The 25,774-nt window shown below is 47.6% G+C and overlaps 1 protein-coding gene across 13 annotated transcripts in view; it reads right to left on the reverse strand.

Moving 5' to 3' along the window:
* LOC116953091 (guanine nucleotide exchange factor VAV2-like) overlaps nucleotides 1–25,774 on the reverse strand; it is a 232,420-nt gene that overhangs the window by 88,008 nt on the left and 118,638 nt on the right. For 6 of the 13 annotated variants that reach the window (XM_032972920.2, XM_032972924.2, XM_032972923.2 and 3 more), the window contains 3 exons: nucleotides 14,298–14,366; nucleotides 11,394–11,502; nucleotides 8,842–8,901 (listed from right to left, as the gene is read on the reverse strand). In XM_032972920.2, coding sequence (XP_032828811.1) covers nucleotides 8,842–8,901; nucleotides 11,394–11,502; nucleotides 14,298–14,366 — 238 coding nt within the window. The remainder of the gene's footprint in view (nucleotides 1–8,841; nucleotides 8,902–11,393; nucleotides 11,503–14,297; nucleotides 14,367–25,774) is intronic. The other 7 variants (XM_076074863.1, XM_032972932.2, XM_032972931.2 and 4 more) reach the window with 2 other exon arrangements.

The following is a 25,774-nucleotide window of genomic DNA, read 5'->3' on the forward strand; positions in this document are numbered from 1 at the left end:
CGCTAGGTTCTAATTTTAGCCTGAGTCGACCATTAAAGGTTCATGTATCACTGATGCTTACTTTGGCCACGTGGCTTGTAGCGCGGTGCTGTGGCTACTGCACCACCACACTGAAAAGACAAAGATCCCTCACATAGCCTAATTTCAGACTTTAGGGGCAAGCATTTATTAGGGCTGGCGCAGGGCAAGAGGGGGTGGGATGTGGCCGTTACCATGCCCGGTGGGGCCTTAGTCTCCCCAGCTCTAACGTATGCTGCACACTCCACCAGGTACTCATTTAAGGGTGAATAAACCTAGGGGGAGACCCCAGACTAGTTCATAAATCACTGGTGCTAACCGTGGCAAGGAATCAAACGCGTTGGGGTTTTCATCACAGTCTCACCAACAGTCGGAATCTTTATTTATACCGGAGGAATCAGATGAGCTATAAAGCTCTTTTTCACAGATGTCCAGGAAGCGGGGGGGTCAGAAATTTACAACAACAAACAATGCCAAAACACGACAGGAGTGCAACGTATAGGAAAGGTATGCAAATGACTCAAAACTAAATATTTGTATTTTACCAGGTAAAGTCCATTGACTTATGGGCCTCTTTTTCAGAAGCAGCCAAATAATCGAAATCATCCAAAGGCCCACTTTTCACCCAGGAAACTGGTGAGCACAGACCGCCTTGGGCCGGCCACCTGTGAAAGAGATCCCGACGGCCCGTCGGGATCTTCCACCTTCAATCAAATGTTTTCGTCGAGATTCAACGCCACATTGTGGCGCGAAATATCGCGCGTCGCCACTGCCCTGGGTGCATTTCAGCAGAGCCGTGAAGCGTTATGTTGAAGGGACAGATCTTTAGTAATAGGTTTTACCCTTTTAACTGGCACAAAAACTGACACCTTTATTCAAGGCATCGTGTTTGCAATAACCACAACACAAGCAGTCAAAAATGCAAACAAAAATAGACAACTCTGATAATAATAAGCACTGTCCTTGAATTTGATTGGTCCACACCCGAGACGGCTTTTCTTAGAGCCTAGTCTCCAATGGTGTTGGACCAGAAGACGCCAAAAGGCGTACAACTCAAAAACAGCGCACTATCAGAGTATTGAGGGCTCGGGGTGAGCATTTACATGATGAGACCTCCTTTGCCAGTAACAAGATATAGTAATAGGTTTGCCAGTATCAAGATATAGTAATAGGTTTTACCCTATTACTATATCTTGTTACTGGCAAAGGAGGTCTCATAATGTAAAGGGACAGATCTTTGTTAACATGCGTGGTGTGTGTGTGTGTGTAATCCGTTGTATATATAAATAGTGTTATATTTAAAAAAAAAGTTTAAAATGCGTTTGTTTTTTCCCATGTCGCAAACGATCACACGTCTGATGTGCATCACTTTCCAGTCAATGTCACGTGATCGCTCTTAATGGCACGGAAATGGTGCCATGAGACAACTTCAAAAAGGTTGTTTCTGTTCGTGCGCACAAACAGGAGAAGCAAAAAAAACCTATTCTACTTAATGACGACTCTTAAAGTACTCATTAAAACAACATTACAAGCCTTTTATTTGCTGTTACTTGCCTCTGTTGATGCTGTACAAAGTGTGATGAGGGTTGTTGGCCAAAGTAATTCGTTTGAAAGTAATTTCGTGAATCAGTACTCTTTAGCACGTAGTAGGCTTCGCGACCAATGTTATCCATAACAAGAGGTTTTTGCGTCGGGTGGTGGCGGGTTTAACGACACATTTATATTTACGCAATCTAAACCAAAAACCTCGATTATGGAGTACTCTTGAAGTGCTCTACATTCCTTGAGTGTAATAACTTGCAGCCCTTTATCAATCCACTGCTGGATGAAAAAACCCTCAGGTTGAGTGTTTTGGTCATCGTGATTGACCATACTTCACCACTCTGGTCAGTTTGGGTTGGTGAAGTGGGGGCCCCGAGACCATCACTGCAGTGAGCCATAACCCCGTGCTTAACCGATGTTCCTCACACAATATTAATACTTTAGCAAAAACAAATAATGCTCATTACCATCATATGTGGGTGGCCTTGCCTATGAGTGGTGTGTGCGCGTGCATGTTTAGACATTTTGTAATGGGTTAAATATTTTAATAATTATGTCATGTCAACGTTTTCATCAGCAGTTGCAGCTGCTACTGTCATCATTAATATGCATTCTTTGAATGGTATAACAAATGCTTAAGATGTTGCTTAGGAGTAACTGCTACATCAGGCTGTCATCTGGAAACCACGAGCGATAAAATAGACAGACCTGTGCAAGCAAACGTATGCCTGCACATTATTTTTGGTGGCGAGATGTTAACCACCTCGCCTGGTATGCAGGAGTTTATGGGTTCGATCCCAACCCTGACACCTGCTGTATACTTGGAGTTTGCATGCTCTCCCCGTGGTCTCGTGGATTTTTCTCCACGTCTTCCGGTTTTTCCCTCCACAGTTCTAAACATGCGTTTCGAGTATTTGGCTGCTATACATTTCAATGTAAAAATCCACTTTGTTGAGCTATCATTTGTGATGGGCAGGTCGCTTCTGAAAAAGAGCAATATAGCTCAGTGGGCCTTACCTGGTAAAATAAAAATAGTTTAGTTTCAATTATTGTGAACATCTTTAACTCCCGAGAGCTACCCAGTCAACCCTTGGATCTCAACTATCTTGCTCACAATATTAAAATGATTCTTAACAATCAGCCGCTTATAGAATAAAACAAAAACGGTTCACGTAGAGATTTTCAGAGCCAACAGTGTGATGCACACTTGATTTCTGATTTTTGTTACATGACCTTCGACTAAAAAAATCAACTATGAATCACAACAAACCACCCTCGGGGGGGGGGGGGGGTGGCGTTGCTGGCAAAGGGAGGATCACACCTTCTTGAAATCTCGGCGAGGAAATCAATCACTGGACAATTGGATTCTCCGTTCGCCCTTCACCGCAGGGCCAAGCAAGCGAGGCTCCAGGTGCAGGGGCCAGGAGGGCGCTGAGCAGGAGGGTGTGTGACTCGTGAAACCATTGATTTGTTTTTTTATAAAAGACTTATCAGGCAAGTACTAAAAGCATAAGAGAGCCAGATGGGGGATAATCAAAGAGGTTTATTTATTCAATTCATGAGGCGATGGGAGGGAACTCGTTTACTTATTTATTTACTTATTCAATGAAATATTTCCACCCTCATCTTCATTTAGTGGCCAAAGTTTCACCACACAAGGTGTGAGGCGATTCATCCCAAATTGGTGGCTTTAACAAATGAAGCATTGCCCTAAACAACTACAAAACAACAGCCGTTATTTTCAAGTCGCCTCATGAACAATTTCCAAAGGATTGAGAGCAACGCAAGGGAAAGGGATTAACAATGACTTCATAGGAAGCCTTTAATAAATATTTCAGGAGAAATTTTATATTCACAGTGGTCCTGCAGAGTACAATTGTTGAATCGTTAAGTGTTTCTTTGAGCGAGAAAATATGTTTTAAGATTCCCCACCCGAAGAAGCAGTGATGGTGCACATTTGCGCAACTGTATTCAGACTATTTTTTATTTTGTTTTATTTTTCTACCTACGGGACTTTACCGAAAGAACCAAAGAGTATGGATTCAGACTGTACAATAGGTTGGTAGATCAGTCGAGGAAATGTGGCAGGATATGACGACTCATCAACATTTTGCACCAATAACTTGCTTGTCAAAGCAGCCTATGCTATATCTCTATCACCATCACGCCAAAGACACAACATATCCAGATCGCTCGCACAGTAATGCAGAGCTTTTGTGCTCGAGAAAATGCCGACGGAAGTGGAAGTATCAGAGCTACAACTGAAAATCATTCGAGTGACCTTGGGTCCCATATTCTTGGTTCTTTCGGTAAAGTCACGTAGATGAAAATAAAAATAAAATAACAAATAAATGTAATTAAAAATAAAAGCAAAAAACTCACGACGTTTCAATTGCAACACAAGCGGCCTGATGAAGACCCCTTGTGTTGCGATCGAAACGTCGTAGGTTTTCTGCTTTTATTTTTAATTTAGTTTATTTATAATTTTGTAAAATTTGTATTTTCTATCTACGTGACTTTACCGAAAGAACCAATAATATGAATTCCTGCAGTCACGAATGTTTTAAGTCAAAATGTAACATTGGGTCGCACATAAATGTAATGTTTATCCAATTACGGTCAATTCTCAGAGCTGGAATGTAGCCAAATGGAGTGCAGCACTCAGCATAATGTGATGGGGTTTCTTTTATAGCAATTGAAAATGGCATTAAATTCCAGCTTCGGCAGAAACCACTGTGATGTCTACTGCAGTGAGTTCGTCTATAGTGGTAATACTGTGTAAATGGAAGGTTTTTATTGAGCGAGTGACGGATGTGAATCATACGAGAAAGTGAACGAATGACTCAAATGTACCCGAGCCTATGATTATAATGTGATCAATCTGAACACTGTACCTCACTTCGCCGCACTTGAGAATGCGGTTTCATCAGCAGGTGGATCCTGAAACGCATCACTCTTCTCTGGCCACTACTATGGTTACCGCTACCGTGAAATTCACTCGTGAATTCCTCCTCCCATAACCATTGACTGCTTTGGATATCTGCGGCTTTAGGGGCCATCCATTTAGTACGTACGCAAAAATCTGTCAAAACTTGACCCCTCCCCCCCTCCCTGTACGCACGCGTACCTTTTAACACCTCCCCCCCCCCCACCTGCGTACGTACGCTTGACGCACCCCCCCCCCCAATCCTATAGAACGGCCGATATTTAATCCACGCAGAAACGATCAAGGATAAATAATATTAACGTGTTGAAGCAAACAGATAGTCCACCGCCTTTAAATAATTCAAGAATTAAGTTGCGTACCTTGGCCACTTATTTTGCTGAGTTCCGTTATAGCTGCAGTCAGGGGTACGGTGACACCTCTCCCACAGTCCCACTTCTCCCGCTAGTACTTGTTGTCTGACAGCTGGAGAAACTGAACTGTGCCTCATTTGAAGGCCAATGTAGACAAATTATCGAGGCTTCACCCCCCCCCCCGTTTCCTATGCGTACGCACATTGTCCGAAGACCCCCCATACGCAAGCGTACACATTTGGGTTAACCCCCCCCCCCCTCCCCGCTCCATGCGTACGTACTCAATGGATGGCCCCTTATTACTGCGCAAGGCTGTCATGAAGCAAGGTGCCTCGGACCAGGATAGATGCATCACTGCACTGGGAGTTTTCCAAACTGGTTACTCCGACCCTTCAAATTCCCAAGCCAATCGCCATTAAAATCACCCGCCACTCCCGTCATTTCAAGGGTATCAAGTTTTCCACTCTGCAGCACCTCCTCGCAAATTCGCCTTCAATGTTATCCCCATCATCCGATCCAACTGTCTGCGCTCTTCAACTAGAAGCTGACCTGAAGGCAGCGCTGGACAAGCTGGCTCCATTAAAACCACGAACCACGAGGCGGCCTTCCCACGACGCTCGCTGGCTCTCAAGAGACGCCATCCTTGCTAAGTGAATCAGGAGGCACCTTGAGAGGATCGAGTCCCGCAGTGGTCTTCCTGCTGATCGAGTTGCCTACAGAGCTGCCTGCAGGAAAACTAACGACCTTATCCTTGCCTCACGTTCCTCCTACATTGAAGAACGCATCAAAACAGCTACAGGAAAACCACGCATCCTTTGTAAAACCCTCCAGGATCTTCTACATCCTGGTAGCAACATGGTCCCTCACCTTAGCGATCCCCTGGCCTCACTGAAACTTGCCACCTCTTTCAAAACTTACTTCACCAACAGACTGATGACCATCGCAAACTCCTGCACGTCTTCCCTCACATCGCACCATTGTACCCCATCCCGTTTTCTGAAATTGAAAGCACTCAACGGAGACACAATTCTAACAATGTTCAAGCCGGTGTCTTCAAAAGACGTTTCTCTTTGATTCAATCACTCCACATGAAGTCATCTCCACTCGATGTCCTCCCAGGTTCCTTGTTCAAGCAATGTGCTCCGGAACTCGCCATCATGATCAGGAACATCGCAAATGCCTCATTCTCTACGGGGTGTTGTCCATCCAACCTCAAATCTGGCCCGGTTTCCCCCCCTATTAAAGAAACCAAGTCGCGACCCTGATGACCCGTCTAGCTATCGTCCAATCACTAATCTCTCGAACCTCTCAACTCCTCGAAAGACTCGCCCTCGCCCAGCTAAAACCCCACATCACCTCCTCCCCAAACTACTGCTCCTTCCAGTCCGCTTACCGTCAAAACTACTCCACAGAAACAGCACTCACTAGAGTCCTCGATGACATTTTAATGATTATTGACTCCCGACTCCATCGTTACTCTCGTAAGTCTGGACATTAATCGGCCTTTGACACCGTCAACCACTCGCTCCTTACTTCCCTCCTGAAATCCGACTTCGGTATATGTGGCTCAGCACTCAAGTGGATACTGTCGTACCTTTATGATCGGCAATCCTCTGTCAGGGTGGGATCGTCCACATCTCCTGAAACAAGACCGTTATGTGGCATCCCCCATTGCTCCGTACTCGGCTGTTAACAGCCTATACTTCCCCAATCGGCCGCCTCATCTCAAGCTTCAGTGTTATGCACCACTCATATGTGGACGACACTATTCTGTTCACCGCCATCAATTCTACCAATGCGTCTGAATTTGAGAGGCTCTCGGAATGCACCACTGCCCTGCAACAGCGGTTCTCTGCACACAACCTTGCCCTTAAACCGTCAAAGTCAGTGGCCATCATGTTAGGTACCAGGCAACGTCTCAACTCATCAGCGCTCTCAACACACATACACATCTTTGGTCACAGCATCAGGTTCACCCATCACTTCAGCTACCTCGGTGTCCTCTTAGATTCAACTTTATCCTTCGACCGTCAAACCAATCATATCATCAGTTCATGGAACTTTCACCTGAAGGCTCTCAGACACCTACGTCCTCTCATCTCCACTGAAACTGCCAACACATTGGCATGTTGCATAGTTGGGTCTCGCCTCGACTATTGCAACTCCGTCCTAGTCCGAGCCTCCTGTGGCAACCTCAAAAAACTTCAATGACTACAAAACCACCTGGCACGCACTCATCCCCGTCTCGACTCACTTGCCTGTCTCCGTACCCTCAACTGGCTACCCATTGCCAGCAGGGTCACATACAAGATCGCCTGCCTCTGCCACCATGCCTTCACATCTGCCTGCCCCTCGTACCTCTCTTCATTATTGACGACTTGCAGCACAGCACACGGCAGATGCCTTTGCAGTGCGACTCACCACCTCCTCTTGATATCAAGATCCAGGACGGTCACGTCTATGCGCTGCTTCTTAGTGACTGCCCCAACAGTCTGGAACGCAATCCCTCTGCACATTCGCAGTATCACCTCAATCGCCTCCTTCAAGAGACACTTAAAAACTCACCTCTACAACCACGCTTTCGAGTGACTCTGAGCTTGGCTCCACGCCTCTGAGTTGCGGCTGTTAGGTCCGCAAATTTGCGCGCGTTATAAATTGCATTATTATTTATTATTATTACAGTCTGCAGAAGTTTCACGGTAATTTTCAAATTTGCCGTATCTGTATCGTGATGCCAGTGTCAGTTAGTCGGATAAAAGCCACCCCCCCCCCCCCATTAAAATAGTCATCAAAATGCTATAAACTGAATCCCCAGCTAAGGTGGCTGATGAGAGCTCAATGCTTACCCAGGCAGGTAAACAGGTAGGCCCCGCCCTCCTGCCCTCTCACCCCTGATTTTGGCGGGAAATCAGCATCAGGTTCACAGCAGTGAAGGTGCCAACCCCGTGAGGCAGTTTGGAACGGGCTAAAATAAAAGTGATGATTAAAAGAAATCTACCTACAAAAAGTCTCCACGACCCACTGTTGTGCGCCCGTTGACACCTGAATTGACTGAGTTTATTTTTAAACAATTAATGTGCCACCACTGGACTGGACAATTCGGAAGTGCTACACCAGGACCACAAAATCGCCCGCTGTTTTCAAATTACTACACGGAATATTGAACGTCCACTGTGAAGCAGAGGGCACAGAAGACTCTTTGGTGAATGCCCCTCTGCAGGAATAACCAGGGGCGGCCTGACGGGGTTCAAACCGCGAGCCTCCACAACAAGCGGGGAATGCCACTGCCGCTGGGCCGTGTGTCACTAACCCATGTCGAGGACTTGATCTACCAGACTGCCACTTCCCATCCGCGCTGTGTTCCCACGGCGCTCTGCAGGACACAACCCTTCTCTTTCTGCACCTTCCCTCGCTCTCGCTCATTCACGACGCACTGGACAGGCAAGAGTGCGTGATGCCATACATTCTGACCTCAGCACTGTTCGAATTGGGAATTCCCTCTCATCATCCCTCTTCCCAAGTTCTCACAAACTTGCTCAATTTGAGAAACGCGTAAATTATTGTCTATTACTTTAACCGTGTTATTTTCTTGGTTCTTTCGGTAAAGTCACGTAGAAGGGAAACAATAAAATAATAAAAATATAAAACAATAAACATTATTGTTTCCCCTCTACGTGACTTTACGGGAAAAACCAAGTATATGAATCCCTACAGTCACGAAAGCTTTAAATCGAAATTTAACCGTGTTGTTGGTCGCTTGGCATTTTGGGGCTTTGGCGCTGTGCTCGGGATCTGTGATACACAAAAAGAGAGATTCGAACTCAGCATCTCAGCTTTGTCAGCTCAGCCCTCAGACCTCCGAGCAACCAGGGCCTCATCCGAGAGCTCAGAACCTGAAGCACCAATAGAGAACTGGAAATGGCGGTAAGGCGAACGGTGACGCCAACGAGTTATAAACATGGAGAGAAGGGCAAGGGGGCTTACCAGGACCAGGCGCTTCTGCAGCGTAGGGCAGAGAGACGTAAAGCTGTTAGCTGGTCGCAGCTGCAAGCCCCGGCAAGGAGAGCGTAAGCAGGAAGGGAAGCAAGGCCAAGGGGGTGCGCAGCAATCAGTCAGAGACAGAAACGAGCACGCGGAGAGACAAACAAGAAATATAACGACAGCAACAAAGAGGAGTGCGGCAGTGCAGCGACAGTTAAAGGTGGCGGCACAACAGAGCATCGCTGCCATTAGCACCGGCATTAAGGGTCAATTAAGGTTTAATTGGGACCAAAAGATTCCACGCTTCTCAGGGAATTCTGTAGATTGGAAGTAAATGGCAGGAGTTCATCAGCGCGAAGGCCACGGGTTCAGAGAATTAAATGCTCATGCTTAATCTTACTTGCAGGGGTTAAATCAGAGTTATTACATCGACAATGGGGATGGCAAAAGGCATGATTGTAACATGACAGCGGTAGCAGCAAACAATGGTGGCTACACCGTACTGATCATTCGTAACACAGTCCCCCTCATTGTTGTCTTTCTGCTGTCTGAAAGAGTCATCATCAGCCGTGATCAATTCAATGCTGGATAACGGCCTTCCACAAGCCATAGCCATCTCTCACGATCCTGCGATGTAATAATCCACCCAGCTCATGTGTGTTTTTACTTCTTTTAAGTTGAGAGGACCGATCCTATGGTCACGAGCATGCCGTCTAGAAATCACCGCTTGTGACCATTTTGGCTCTTCGACCACAACTCAAGGAGTTCAGAGAATTGTGGCCACAAGTGACAAAATTGGCACACATTCACAGTTCGTGAATTGAGGAAGGTTGTAAGGAAGACCTTGGGTATTTTTTCTTAAATCTATTTATTTCCAGCTGCTTTAACTTGTCCGTTGTGATGGGTTTTCTCGTCATTCAACAATTTGAAAAATCACAGTTTTCGTTCTTCATTATTAATACTCTCATTTGTTTCCAGCCTGCAGGCCCTTTCCTGTCTGGTGAGTTTCCCATCATTTATATCGAGTATTAAATGGGTTACTTTGCTGCGAAGTCGGCAGCAGGATAAATAAAAGTCAAAAACAAGTAATGCGTCTCCCTGCCCAAACAAAGCATTGGGCACTTCTCCATTGGTGGTGCTTTAGCCAGAGGTGGAATGTCCACATTCCCGTCAGGAATGAGTCTCTCCAAAGAATGACCACTTGATTTGCCACAACATGGTAAAGTGCAAATGACTCAATTGGGATTTTACTGGAAGAGGAATGACCCAGGTCCCTTTCGCATATGAGACTCATGCTGGTCTCTTCAGTTCTCACCTGGTTAAAAAAGAAGAAACTCAATTTAAACGTCATATCAGTGACCATCACATATCTGCCCTGACCAGTTGACCTATGCCCACACCCAGTGCAGTGATTGTGCATGGAATAACTATCAGTCTCTACCGACATTCACACATTTGACATTTTCACAATGCGACGTTGTATTGCACCCGCTTTGTCGACGTCCAAGAGATGATGAACCAAGATCCGTCCTCGATTGGAAATTGAACTCACAAAATTCCCGACTGTGATACGGCCAAAAATCTAACGGGGAGACGGAAGGTCTAATTGGCAAAAAGAAATATGAAACCACTCAGAACAGTATCCCCCTTAAGACTTTGCCACCATCGTCATTGGCCCCTGAACAGCACCTCGCTAGCAGCACACACAGCAGTCGCTCCCAATTAAGAGCCGACAGTTAGCCAGCAGGGCACGGCTATGAAGGTGGGGTCGGGGGAAGGACGACCCGGGTGTCTAGAGGACATGCTCCTAAGTCTGGATGAACCCCCTGGGAGGCGTTGGCTGCGGTGAGGGTGGAAGTGTTAAGACTGTGAATGAAATTAGTGATGACAATTTTCAGCGATGAAGTGGGGTTTTTGAATTCTTTTTTTTAATTCAACGACCGACTATGAATTTACAAATTCCGTGGGGAGTGGCGATTGCTATGACTGCTGCCCATCTAAGACGAAGAGCACGGCCGACTGCAACGACTTGAAGTTAACGAGTCTGAAGACACAAACTTATCGTTTAGTATTATGAATTCGAGTTTAGAAATATCACGTCCGCCGAGCGCCGAGGAAGAGACCAAAACGTTGTGATTGGTTACGTATGTATGTAAATAGAAAGATTTACCAAGTTAAATGATTGGCCCACCTGATAATATCCAATGGGGAAAAAATTGTGAGCCCCTAACACCCCGTAATTTGAAAAAACTAAACAGCAGATTGAACGTTTGTCTATTTTAGTCGACGAGATTAACAGTGACGACATGTAATCCCCAGACTCAGACTTGACTAATATCCACAAGTTTGCATCTCCGATTAGCATGGTTGGCTATGTACGCTGCAAAAGAGGCTCTACATACATACATACAGGTTGTCATTGACTAGACGAAGACCATGACTGAATTCAAAAGTTCTCATTAAGTTAACAATGGGATAGGGGAGCTGCAGTGCTGGGGGAAGAGGGACGTGGGCGAGATGAGGTGGGCACCAGGGAGGGGGTGCCGGTGACTTACCGATGGGGGATGCGCCTCCACCTTCATGATGTCCTCGTAGATCTCGTCCCCTTCCACGTCGCACGGCACGCAGTCGTACAGCTCCTCCTCGTTCTCGATCTCTCGCTCACTGCCGGGGGAGGCGCGCAAACGTTAGCGGCGCATCGGGCAAGGCGTGCGCTCTCCTCCCGCTCGGCCTGCTGCTGCCCGAGCCCACGAAAGCTGTCCCCGCGATCGCGCGGGGCCACGGCCATCATCGCTCGCACCTCCGCGGCAAAAAACCCGAGCTCGCCGCTCCGTCCGCGTCCCTTGGATGCCGTTGTGTTATCGGTGAACGTGTGCGCCCCGCGTGTGCCTCACGTAACCGTGGTGTACGCTGGGTACCCTCGCGGTTACTCTTCCATGCTGTCTCGCCAGCGCGAAAGAGTCGGGAAAACTACTACGTATTTGTGTACGTCCAACTTCTTCCGCACCGTACGTGGTGGTGGCCAGTCTATCCATAGGTGGATTGCAATGAGGGTGGCTGGAGTTGTTTAACAAAGCTGAACTCATGGGGGATTGTATCCGTGCCTATTGCATAAGTGGAGAGTTTCTGTTTTTCTTTGGAATAAATTAATATTATATTGCGTAAAGCATTACATTAATATTACTGACATGGATTGTTTTTTTTTTCCCTAAACATTTTCTTAGAATGTTTCCCTCAAGTCAGATTAACCTTTAGCCCAAGCACATCAGCAGCCGCCATGTATGTATGTATGCTGAACTTCTTCCACACCGTACCTAACTAACTGTGATAATCGGAGGTGCGGGACATGATCTATCCACTCCCCAAGCCGCTGCCGCCATCTCTAACGGTTCTGCAGTGCAACAATCCACCTGGCTACTGCACGCGAGCCGATTCCACTGCTCCGTCTCCGCGGTGGAGGGGCCTCTCGGGCACGTTTCCCTGCTCTTAGCCCACCGCACAAGCGGCGCTGTCCTGGCGCAGAGAGGTTTGCTGAACCCGGCTCGGCCTCGGACGCGTCGCGTTCTCCAGACTCGAAATTATTTCGCCTTCCGGCTCGACCTGGCCACTTGGCTTGCTCCATTCACCTGGGCCAGTGGCTGCACGGTTCCCTCAAGAAGCGATGGGCGGCGAATTGACACGGAGTGCCACTGTGAGGTCCGCAGTTCAATCACGTCCCGGGGGAGGAACGGTGGAAATGGACCTTCTCCGCTGGTTGTTCAGGCCGCCCTGCTCGTGCCGTGAATTTAACAGCCGGCCGCCCGGGGACTCTCGGTCGCTGGTACAAAACCAACCTCAATAATTCAGCGAGCTCAACTCCTGAACGGCTCCACAGAGTGACGTGGCGCACGTAGAAAATTCAGGCCGATTCTAAGATTTTTCGCGGCTATGTTTGACCCTCTGCAACCAAGGTTGAAAGCATTTAATGCATTCGCTCTGTCCATGTGTGTGTCTGCCTCTCCTGTCTGTCTGTTTTTAACATGAGGCCACAAGAACTCTGGCATAAGATGATGAAATGTAAATACAATTTTGTAGGAAGCTGTGTGGCTATTAGGAACGTAGTCTACAGTAAACAAACCAAATTGACCAAAGGGTTGCCCAAAACCAAGCCACGTTTTTGTCCCGACAGCTACCCACTGGCTTCCGTGCTACTGACCCAACACTTTTGGGGACAGGGCGCACGTTGTAAAGCGTGATAAGATTCCATGCGCATGAGCGTGATTTTGCTTGCCTCTCTTGCTTTGAACATGACAGAGCGGAATTGGAGGAAGAAATCAACGACGTCATCCCACGGGATCCACACTGAACATCATTAACGAGCACACACGAGCCTGCCAGTTGAGCACTTGGGTTCGAGAACCAAATTCTTTGCAAATTAAACATTAAAGGAACTGCCAACTGTGCAGGGAAGTACATAATCATGCTGTTTGCTACCAGCTAAATACCTATGCAGATTTGGAGCACAGTGTTTGGCGGGGAAGCGATTCTGTGGCCTGTGCCAAGTCGAACATTATGAGCTCGTGAGCAGGCTGACTTGTTCCCGCTAAAGCGATACAACTTTGAACTCCTTCCAACTCGCTCACCATTAGGCCGCTCAATGCGACCGCATTTCAAGACTGCTCTATGTAAACCATGGACTTATTTATTTGCAGAGACAGGGAGTCAGTCATAGGGACAGAGGGGGAAATTAAGCTCTTGAGACTGAAATTGAATAGGGGCAGGAAGTTTATGAGTCTCTGTGCAAGCCTATGGGTCTCTTTGTGAGTATGGATCTGTGCGAGCCTATTTGTCTCTCCATGAGTCTATAGGTCTCTGTGCGAGTCTATTGGTCTCCGTGTAACTCTACGTGTCCCTTTGTGACTCTATGAGTCTCTTCCTGAGTCTATGGGTCTCTTAGTGAGTCTTTGGGAGTGAGAGGCAGTCAGTCATAGGCACAGGAAAAAATGAAGGCCTTGAGCTGGATTTGAGCAGCGGCAGGGATTCGACAGCACAGATAGGTGGGGCAAGGCAGTTAAAGACTAGAATGGGAGAAGAGAGGAACGAGTGACCTCCTACTGAGCGAAGGTTGACTGGGGGCCTTGTCTGCCTGGAAACACTCCAGTGGAATTTCTGACGAAATTAGAAAAACAGCTTTACCATCAGCAGACAGTGACATTGCAATAAAATATTGCAGATACTTTCCTATCAAAGGCCTTCACTTCACCTGCCACTCATTTAATTGCAATGCAATTTGATGCATAGACGCAAAATATAAGATTTTTTGTAAAAAAAAAATCTCAATATTTTATCTCAACATGAATAATTCAGCTCTGTGATGGTTCGTGCCATCATTAGTTGCTCCCAAAAGTTGCTCATTTTACCAACACACCGTTGATTACAGTAGAAACAAAAGTGTCACATCTGCCAAGTAACATACTTACTCGGCCATCTCTTCCAAGCTTCTGTAAATGTCTTCATTGTAATCCGTGGTCTCTTCATTAGGAAATGGCCTGAAGCAGAGAAATGGGTTATTAAAAAGGAACACATTTTTTTATGCTTTCATCCTCATGCAAATTGACAATTAATTATGCTGGTGTGTGTTCCTGGATTCTCCCGCCCTAAGCTCATGAATACAACAACAGGCGCCATTTGCCTGAAATTGGCGGTGACAGCACCACAGCACTCGCGCCAGGCTAGATACATGTTGAGTCCACGTGACGTGTCGAAGGCTCGCTGGCAAGAGGTCACGGTACAGACCCAAGTGCCGTGTGTTGACTGACTGAAAATGACAGAGATACGCCATGCACTAACCGCTGACACTTCAGCTACCCGCACGACCACATTAGATACACGTACACACTCACGTACCCATAAATACATACAGGCGGAGAGATATATAGACACATGAAGATACACACAAATGCATGCACACATACACACACGCTGAGATCGTACGTGCTCGTGTGTATGCATACGATACGGACGCATACTCACACATAAATAAGCACATACAGACAGGCAGATATAGAGACGTAAAGATAAGCACCCGTGCATGCAAATACAATCATACAGACACACATACACACGGACACACACAAAGACAAAATCCCCCCCTATAGTCTTAACAGACTTTTGGGGCAAGTGCTGTTAGCGAGCACCTTCAAAGGTCAGCACACTGCACGAGGGCGTGGCCAATGCCCATGCCCGGCCGCTTTTGTCTCCCTCGTGCTGATGTTTGTACATCGCACCGGGTACTCATTTGAGTCCGAGTCAGCTGAGGGGAGGCTGAGGACCGGTTCAGAAAATCGTCACTGGTGTTGGCCGTGAGCGGGAATGGAACTCGGGTCGCCGACTTCGTAGCGCAGCGTAGCGCTAACCACTGCAATGAATATCCTCATGAGCACATGCAACGAGACCTTGATGTAGGCACACGAAGCACGTGTGGAAAAACACACACACACACACGTCTCCCGTTTAGCAATATCTGTTGTGGTCTAATCCAGCGCTTAGCAGAATGCAAATGCATGGGTGGTGGCTGCTCCTACATAAATTAATATTCAGAATTGTCTTTTGGTTCGGGAAGAAGACACACTTGTCCGAATAAGTTCACGTGAGCATGGCCGAAACATAAGCCCGCTCCAGAACGATGTCGGCTTCGGTATGTACGTGCGTTGAACTTCTTTATCACCGTACGTAGCCAACCGTGCTAATCGGAGGTGCGGGGGAAGGACAACAAACTAAACACAAATAGCAGTTCTGTTCCCAGAGCGGGGCTAGACGCATTATACAAGGCGCGCCTTGATTTTTCTGCATTGACATTCCATTCCCAAGTCATCTGCTGCCATGATATGTGCATTAGACAATAGCTGGGAGCAATAATTATGCACATCGCTGCCTCAGAGCTCAGGGAAACATATATCACAGCGGCTCGACAATGCGTGAAGTATTTCAATGTCCTACACAACTACTCCTCGCCGATTCGATTTTAGATTTTTTACATATTCGTGTATTTTTAAATTCAGGGATTTTAAGTTCAACGCAAGGCATCCGTGGCAGTGAAGGTGTTACGGGTATTTACAATGCGTGAGAGCTGGGGAAGACTGGTCGATTAGACAAATGAATCGACCTAAAATTCCATTCGATTACTTTTTTTCCCCGTGGTCAATTTACTTGGGACCCTTTTAAAATGGTGGCCACAACCACATCCTTCCTCCCGAAGGTGGTAAATCCCCGACAATCCACATCCAACTGATGATGATGATGCTGACATCACCAAGCCTTGCCCATCACCTCCCGTCCAGCGACATACACGTGAACAGAGGTGAGACTTTTTTTGCGACTATATTTGTGTTATCCGACTCTTTTCAGTCATCAAATTTCTCACAGATAGCACAGCTCTACAATGCACGTAAAAATCCGACAACCAGAGTTTATTTTCCCAGGCATGGATACGGTGGTGTGGCGTGGTTGGCCATGGGTTCTTCGTGCGAGGAATTCAATGGGGCTGTCTGCCTGTCCAATTTCCACCCCTCTTCATGCCTGGGCCCCTCCGGCCCATGAGACCAGGTGCAGCTGCACTGCCCGCAACACTAATTAGCTGGGTCACTGCACCGATAACACGAGTGGCGAGTGATATCTAAAGCAGTGCTTCAGCCCACTGCAACTGCAGTGGGTAAAATAAAATACCCTAAAACTGAAACAGGATGGGAAGGCCTCCATCCAGCAGTGTGCCGTCGAGCTGTCCGGCGTGGTTATGGCATGCACCTGTGTGCTCTCTGAGGATTTGTCCGACGCATTTCAGTTCCTGAAGAAGCCCCCCCAGCACGTGGAGCGAAACGTCGGACGGCACACGCTGAACGAAACGCGCCACGACCAGAATGCATTACCGTGCGTGGGTGCGTTGCCTCATTTCACTAATTAACACACACAGGTCCGAACGATGCCTGCACGCCAGGGCCTTGCAATAGTCACAACTGTGTGGGCTATATAAAGCAGCCCAACTCTACACGTGTTTTTTTCCCCCCCTCAGTCTTCATAGATGGCTGTGTTTATTAACGGTTGAGTGGATAATTACTGTGCCTCCTGAAAATCTTTTTCATTTGGTTTTAGGCAAATTCTCTGAACATGTGACGATTTTAATTGTGCACTACCTGTGGGAAATACTGATGAAATAATCCAAGGAATAAAAAGAGTGAATCCAATATAATGTCAACATCGTCATCAGCCAGTATGTCAACATCGTCATCATCTCTCACGATCCTGCGATGTACTAATCCACCGAGCTCCTGCCCACGAACAAATTTCTTAATGCCATCCCCTCACTGGACTGTACGTCCTCACAGATGCATTCCAATCCAGAAAATTATCATCTGTTGTGAAATAATTCTAATTAAACAACAGCATGAACTCTGTGGATGAAAAATTGTCAGCCTATTCCTTACGTGTTTATTTATTTGAACAGAGAGCTTAAGTGATCTTCCAGGGGGATGGTGTGGCCGGCAACACAACCGGCCACCTTTGTCTCCCCAGCGACGATGTTTCCACACCGTGCCAGGTCGAACTCATTTCAAGGCGACATATTGGAGGCTGAGGATGGATTCGGATAAACCTCGCCACCGACGTTAGCCGCGGCTGGGATTCGAACTCGGGTCTTTCAGGTTCAGTCGCGGCAGCACGATAACCGCAGACGCCACCATTCCCCAGACAGCAAAGCGCACGGAGCGACAGGCCAAGTAAAGACACACACACACAACGCGCGCGCACCAGCCAGACTATCAAGCGAGACGAATAAAACCCATAGAGAAGCAACAAAGGGATTATATATGCGTGCACCTGTTCCTGAAGCCTCCCAAAACAGTGGAAAACAAAACAGCAGGGTTCATACGCGAGTTCGGCGAGCGCCGCCTAATTGCCGGGACAGATCCTCATCCAAGGATCTGGCAGCCGCCCCCTGGTTGTGCCAGACCGTAAATATTTATGCGCACATGAGAAATGTCAGGAGACTTCCCTCCGCGACGATCATTAACCTTTTCCTTCGTCCGTACGCTCTCGGCTTCTCCGCCACGTTCCTTTCGTTCGGCGGCGCGGCGCTTAGAGGCGGTGGCGCTGCAGAATTCCCAATGAGCAGGGTTCACGGCCAGTTCATAAATATCCGCCCAGAGGGGCCGATAAATATTAACGTCCACACCTACTGAGGGGGTCCGCCGAGTGAACTCGGCCCGGCGAAGGAGGCAAGCCTTCGCCGTGGCTTTCAGACCAAATTAGAGCGACGAGCCACCGCAGCAATCCGCCACCTATCACGTTGTGTAGAAAAGAGACTCGATCATTATATTAATAATGTTCCACTGTCGGCCATATCAATCAACTGCTGGATGAAGACCTCCCCGTTCGGCATCAGCGGTAGTGGCGAGTTGTTTGACCGTGCATGGCCATGCTGGTCAGTGTGGTTTAGGGGGTCAACTACCGGGTGGGATGCCACTAAACACAGACTTCAGCCACGGCCAGAAATTGAACTCGGGTCACCGGGTTCATGGCGCAGTGAGCTAATCACTGCACCACCGCTCCACCGTGGGTTTGTGTTGTTTGAACGACTTATGGGTGCTTCATAAGCAGACAATTACGGGTCACTTGGATTAATATCAGTCATGCTGTATCACATTTAAATTTGCGTGAATGAATATCGTGTCAAGCTAGGCATGTCGTGGTTGAGGCTTAAAGGGGCATCAATTTTTAAGCTCATGATACGTCATGTCAAATCACGTTCGTAAGAACAAATGCATTTCAAATTAGCGCACGCTGCATGTAATGGGAGCACTTGACCTCGGCAGCTATTGGTGGCGGCCACATTTACCGCAATGTAAAAAAATATACATTTTAACTCTAGATACAAAAAGTGCCCCTCATTCAGGCTTATTCGATGAAATTCTGGAGGGTAAAACCTCTAATCAAACAGCCGTGGGCATTTCTACAAAAATCCCAAAATCCACAGCTATTACCGTCACGTAACTTTACCACTTTCAAATGCATCGAGAACGATGGGTGACATAAACATTATTTTGACGGGCCTCCTTGTCGACCGGCCCGGGGGCACGTCGAAGCTTTGTCTGGAACGCGACGCCACGTGCAAGCGGACAGGTCCGCTCAAAGAGCAGGCACCGGGCGACGTTCCAGTACTTCCTTTGCACGCAGCGTGTCAGACGAAGGCGCAGAGATTTCAGATTCCCTCCCACTGTCGGCCCGGAGTGATGGCACGCTCCGGCAATCTACGATCTGCGGCAAAGAGAGTTCTGCAACGGCTAGCTAATTCGCAAAGTGCGGCAAAGGGAAATTCCTGTGTTAATTTTTTTATCCTGTTCCACTATTACGGCCGAGCCACGCAGCCATGCATGGCTTGCCTCATAAACTTCTGCCGCAACGCAGTGGGCCGTCTGCGCGACTCGCGTTTCGTAGCGTTGCTCCTGAGCAATGTCGCTGTGGCGACTATTTATGGCGCACACACATTCCTGAGAAGTCAGATGCTGCTTTTCCGCAGCCATTGGAAATGGGAGCCGAACCGTCCCGGATCATTCTTTACGGGGCCTGGTACAGGTCGCTTCTTTTCAGGCCCAGCCGCTCACCTCCACATTCCCACCCTCTCCCCTCGCTCGCTCCTTGTCACTTCTCTTTGCAGCCAGAAGGATGATAATGAATTCATATATATACGCTCAAATTAGCTTATGCAATCCCAAGTATAAAATCTTAGAATTTTGAATTTTTCACCGCTTACTTATTTATTTTTCGCAAACACGCCCCTTAAGTTGATCTACAAGAGAGACGACAATGACCACCCGCCCCTCTTCCGCGGATACCCCAAGACATCGCGACTGGTGCCGAAGGCAGCCCGGTTAAAGCCTACAGCTCTCCGGGGAGAGTTAGCCATGCAGCTCAATGGCCCGGGTGGTGCTGGCTTGGTCCTGTGAAGGTTGCTGTGGTAAAACTGGGCCAAGCCCAGTTGCACGATTCGCAAAGCAGGCAAGCTTGCTTTACAGTGGCGATAATGTCTCTGAGCTCAAATTAGAATCAGAATATTTATTTTTACTGGAGGAATCCGATGAGCTATAAAACGATTTATCACCGATGTCCAGTAGGGGCTGGTCAGAACGTTACAACAACAATACAGGAACACAATAGGAGTGCAAAGTATAGGAAAGGTAGAAAAGTAACTAAAAAAATATACAAGTAAATCTAAAGTATGTTTATCTTATCAGATAAAGCCCACTGAGGTATTAACGTATTTGTCGGAAGCGACCTGGCCACAAATGAGTATTAGGCAGTGGTAATCTCACGTATGCACTGTGCTCTGAACCCGACGACTTAAATTTGATTCGTGGCCACGGCTAACAATCAGTGGCGATTGATATCTGAACCAGCTCTGGGCCCCCTTTACCAGCCACGCACCGACCTAGCACGCTGAACAAAAGTCCATGAATCTCCACGTGCGACATGGCATCGGGAGGTCTCCATCCAAGAGCAGATTGACAAAGGGCTGTAAGTAGTGTTTAATCACCATCGGAGGCCCTGACACAATGGTTGAAATTCCAAACGAGTTAAGAGGTCGCAATAAGCGTCCCTTCACTGTTGACTTTCCCCAAACGCGTTGCTCATTTTATCAACCCGGAAGGGATAATGCACCAAGCCATGCCCCAGTGGTGTTTCAATTCACAACCCTTGTAATTACGAGTGAACTTGTTTGTCAATTGTCCAATGCAGAGGCTGGTCCCTGGCACAGGAATGTGGAATTTCAACCACTGGCTCGAGCCAAAAACAGAGGTGATGAGCGCAGTCCCACAACCATTTATGCATGGAGACACTTTCAACGCTGACTTGCTCCTTGCGACGATCATAAACCGCATTCGTAATTAGGGGCTGTTTTATGCTATTAAAGGTATCAGCACGCCCAATCTTGATTTCCTGCGAGACCGGAAAAAAAAACACGACTGGTTTGTTGGAATAATTATTGTTGTTTAAATTGCCACTGTAATGACGAATTGAAATTCACGCCGAGCGTGGTGGTGCACGTGCGTGAACCGGCGGCTCGAGAGTCAAGGGGGTTGGGCGATCACGTGCAAAACTACTCAAACTTCAGCTCACCAAAGCCACCAGGCTACAAGGCACCCCAGGAAATGGCAGTACAGCAAGCGGGTATCTTGAGCCCAACCCTATGGAAATTAAGTACATTTTTCCTCGCTTCCTCAAAAGGAAAAATGGCTAAATATTCCAATAGAGAGCGTTTAAAGAGTTGCCACTTTTGGTATTTAACGAAATAATTCGGCATCGTATATCCTGGTACCCAATAGCCTCCTCCTGCGGGATCTTTAACGTTCACTGTGAAGCAAATCTTTACGGTTATTACACTTACAGTTGTAATTAGGGCGGCGATCGGATTTGAACCATGAACGTCTTGCAACAAGCGATTAACCCTTGGGAATTTATAGCACACAGCCAAACAACCGAAATGCATGTTCGTTCTAAATGTGGAGGGAAAAGGTGGAGGACCCGGAGAAAACTGAAAGCGACCGCCACATAGCGAGAGGATCACGCCAAGTGCCAAATATACAACAGGCATCGTCAGGATCACTGAACTCAGAAATTACCTCCTGCATACCAGGGAGGGGAGATAACATATTTTCGCCGCCACGGCGCTAAAGCGGTGTCACTGCACGTACAATGCTAGCAGCACGGGGAATGTGTTTCACGCACGCGCTATATGCAAGGCTATATGGCTTTCTTAGTGTTCATTGGGTTCGTGCCTCGGATGACCCCCGCCGTTTGAGGAATTTTCTCGCCAAGGGTGCAGCCGCCGCCCCCGCCATATTTCAGGAAAACTCTGACCGCCGTCACTGTTTCTCGAGATATCCCGCAAAATAACAACCAACAACCTCAAAGGCTGCCACTTGGGATAATGAGCATTCATGTACGTGCTACGGTCCAGTGAAAGGCGCACACAAGCAACACCGTTGGGGATTTCACACTCGGTGAACCCTGTCAATGCCCAAGACCTTTACAGCCACTGCCACATGCAATCCGTTTCAAGTGAATAACGTGGGGCGATGAGAGCGCGTCTCTCTCATGAAGAAGGTACCTCGACCGGGCAACCCATGACCGCTGTTGGAAGAAAAAAAACACGTATGTCACGTGGGCTATGGTTTGTTTAACAAAACAAATACATTCTTCAAATTATCCAGGTACACGACAATTGCATGTTACTGGAACAGTCCTCCTGCCAATTGTGCTTTTTTTAGATTCAGATCTTTTCGGAACTGTTTTTTTCTCTACTCTTTGGTTCTTTCGGTAAAGTCACGTAGGTATAAAATAAAATGAATCACGACGTTTCGGGCGCAACACAAGCGTCCGTCATCAGGTGGGAAAGCGTGGTCTGCTGCTGTGGCAGACTGTTTTAAAAAGGTTTGAAAACTCTTTTTTCTGGAAGAAGTTTTTGCCTCAATAACGCGTCCGGAGAGAACGTCCATCAGGAAGGAGATGGAGCGATGAAATCAGTTCATGTGCACCGATTCTCAGGACATTTTCCATACGCCTCCTGCTTAAGATGTTTGGCCAAATCATTTTTGAGTCATTTGCGTGGGTGGAAACTGACTTGCCAGCCTCTTGAGTCATGAACGTTTTATCGTCGATAATGATGAACAATAATAAATTATAACAAAGTATACACTTATATGACCCTTTCATGCCAGATATAGCAGCACATGCATAGCAGCACGTAACAATGTGTGCCTGCTACTGGTTAGATTTAATAACAATCCACAGCCCTTTGTCAATCTATTGCTTGATGAAGGCCCTCCTCACACCGTACCAGTCATAGGATTTGTTTCACCACGCTGGTCGCAGCAGCTTATTTGAGTGAACAATGCACACAATTTTTTATTTTTTCTATCTACGTGGTTTTACCGAAAGATCCAAACAAAATGCACACATTTGGCTTAACAGCAAAATAAACACAAATTCAGAAATTTCTTCTGCGTCTCACGTATCATATCCAGGAGTCTGCAAAATTCCCCAAGCCTTCCACGCGTGGATACTAACCACGTCTTCTGAGAGGTTTCTCCAGCGTGGAAGAGCAGACCAAATACCCTCTGGAAGGGCTTCACCAGAGCTTCCTCAAACGGAGAGGCCCTTCTGCCAACAGTGCCGTGAGCGGGCAATTGCAGGACTGCCACCTTTACTTTCCGCATGTGCAAAGAACCTACCAACGTCTCCGCCTAATCGCCATGCTCAGCAGCTCCACGTTGGTAGAAAGCCGATAAACATTTTCGAAAATTCTACCCGCTTGGCAGCGGCAGCAGCAGCACCAACAACAACAACAACGGCAGAAAAACAACCCCCCCAAAAAAACACACGCACGCGGGCAATTATTATCAAAGATGCGTTATGCCCAGAGCGCCGAGCGCACGGCTCTATCGTCGCATCGCACGCGGTGCCAAGCGCGCTCATATCTCACCACACGCGGCCTCCGCAATCAAACACGCGCCCTCACTCACTCGCTCGAAAGTCAAAACAAAACAAACGCGCAAAACACGCGGCGCCGACGAGACGCGGACACGAGTCGGCACGAGTCGGCGCGTGCATAATTCATAGGGCGGGCGGGCGCGCGCACGGGACCGGCAGGCCGCGTAGCGCTCTGTCTAATCCATCAAGCCAGGTGCCGGTTCAACTTGAATGACGCACGCCCTGGCTGGCATGGGTGGGCAGCCCCCAGGGGAAGTTGCACTACCGGCCGACAGCGAATCGCCACGGGCAGCAGCTACAGCTGCTGCTTCACTGACGCCGATATTTGCTCGTGACGCGCATGTGTCCACTTAAGCGTGTTATTAAACCGGCAAAGCCCCGATGAGCAGGAGATGGCCGCAACTTTGGGATGTTTGGCCATTGCCATCAATGAGCGATTCATGGGTTCGGCCATGTAAAGATCTGGCCGAATTTGTGTCGTTAAGACCCTCCACCAGCTGACACAGCCAAACAAATTACATTGTCACATTTACGCACCGATTTGTTTTACTGCTTCAGCTCACCGGGTGAGTTCAAGAACAATCCTCAAAACCAAGTTTCGTGATTAGAGACATCTGACATTTCATTTGAAACTGCGTCAAACATCCTCTGGACGAGGACCAGAAAATAATAAATCCAGGAAGTCAGAGTAACCGTGTCATTGTTGAGCGTTTGTCATGAATGAGGATTCGTGTGGGAGCGACCGAACGAGTGGGGGCAAATAAATATGGTAATCTCTCGCCCATATTGGGTGAATACCTGCTCCCCTAGCGCAATTAGCCTATGGGTAATATGCTCATTCGCAAATAACGATTCCTTTATTGCAAACGAATTAGGGGGGGACAAATATATACGTATAAAAGTTAGAGATTTAACATGTTTGTAGACATCATTACCAGGAATTTGTTCATCGACACTCCAGGCACCCTTGCGAATGAGATGCCCCATCTCAAAAACTTACCCAGGCGATTAAACATTTTAATAACTACAATTTTAAAAAAAAAATCCTTAACATTTTTTCCTAGAGTGGAACGGATATTCCAGTGGAACACGTGTTCTCAGACAGAGGAGAAAACCCCCCACCATTGCATAAACAGAGCTCCGTACAGACGGAATCCAGAGAATCTGTCGCTGTACTCACATGTCTGGGAGGAAACCGGAGTGCCCGGAGAAACCCCCACAGAAGGGCAGGAAGAGGGCTCAAATAACAAAGGCAAAGATCCCCCGTATATGCCTTAACATACGGTTGGGGCAAGTGCTACGAGCGAGTAGCACATATGAAGGCCGCACGCCACACGAGAGGGTGGGTGGCCAGCACCACACCTCACCGCCTTTGTTACCCAAGTGGCGATGTTTACACACCACACCAGGTACTCATTTGAGACTGAGTCGACCTAGGAGAAGCCCAGGACCGGTTCAGATAATCGTCACTGGTGTTGGTGGCCGTGAGCGGAAATCAAATAACACACACGTATGCAACCTACTTGATATACTGCCACTCAGCCTAAACAGGTCCAGTCCTATGTGCATGTCAGTTGGTCACATTTGCCCAAATTTGTATTGATTGTGACTTAAGGCAAACAAAACAACAGAATGCACTTCGTCAAGAACTGCTGATGGGTTTATTCTTTTCGTTTTTGCACGATGGACAGAGGCTGCGGCGCTTATTACAGGTCGCGGTGTCTCGTTTGAAGCTTAAACAGATCGGGGGAGTCTCACAGCGTGCAGTAGTCTCTGTACAGTCCACCGTACTTGCCCCCAAGTGGCCAGATTACGGGCGTGCGGCACCCAGGCCTGTTGGTGATGGGCCCGGCCCCAGACGCCCACGCGCTGAAGTCGAGAGCGTAAAATGGTCACTAAATTGGCGTCTGCCAACTCTAAAAACGGCCTGCTGATCAGCACCACCGCTGGCGTGCCACGGTTGAGTGACAACAGGGAGTGGATGTGAACAAACTTCACAGCCTGGTTTAATCGCGTGCGGCTGCTCGGATTTGAACCCAGAATCTCGATGTGCCAGCTCAGCGCTTTGAACCGTGAGCCACCCGGCCACCTCAGGAAATTTTTGCTCTCCTCCCCAATCTTATTTCCACTGCACTATGGCCGTTGGAAATAATCCATCCGGAAATATCGCATAGCGCCGCAATCCCGTGTATCAGGGAACAGCTGCGCAAATGATTTCCAAGAACGTCTTCTAAAAAACCCTTCAAGTGGCCTTTTTGTCGTTTTATACACAATATGGGCTCACACTTTGCACCGCATTCTGCTATGAGATTGGTGGGTTTTTATTCATGACAGACAAACGGATATATCTTCATATTTTCCAAGCAGATATTAAGTACAGAACCAAATTTTTATATATTTGGGGTTTTTTATAAGG

Source organism: Petromyzon marinus, chromosome 50 (assembly GCF_048934315.1).
Source record: "Petromyzon marinus isolate PM22_M1 ecotype Great Lakes invasive population chromosome 50, UKy_Petmar_22M1.pri1.0, whole genome shotgun sequence".
Lineage (NCBI taxonomy): Eukaryota > Metazoa > Chordata > Hyperoartia > Petromyzontiformes > Petromyzontidae > Petromyzon > Petromyzon marinus.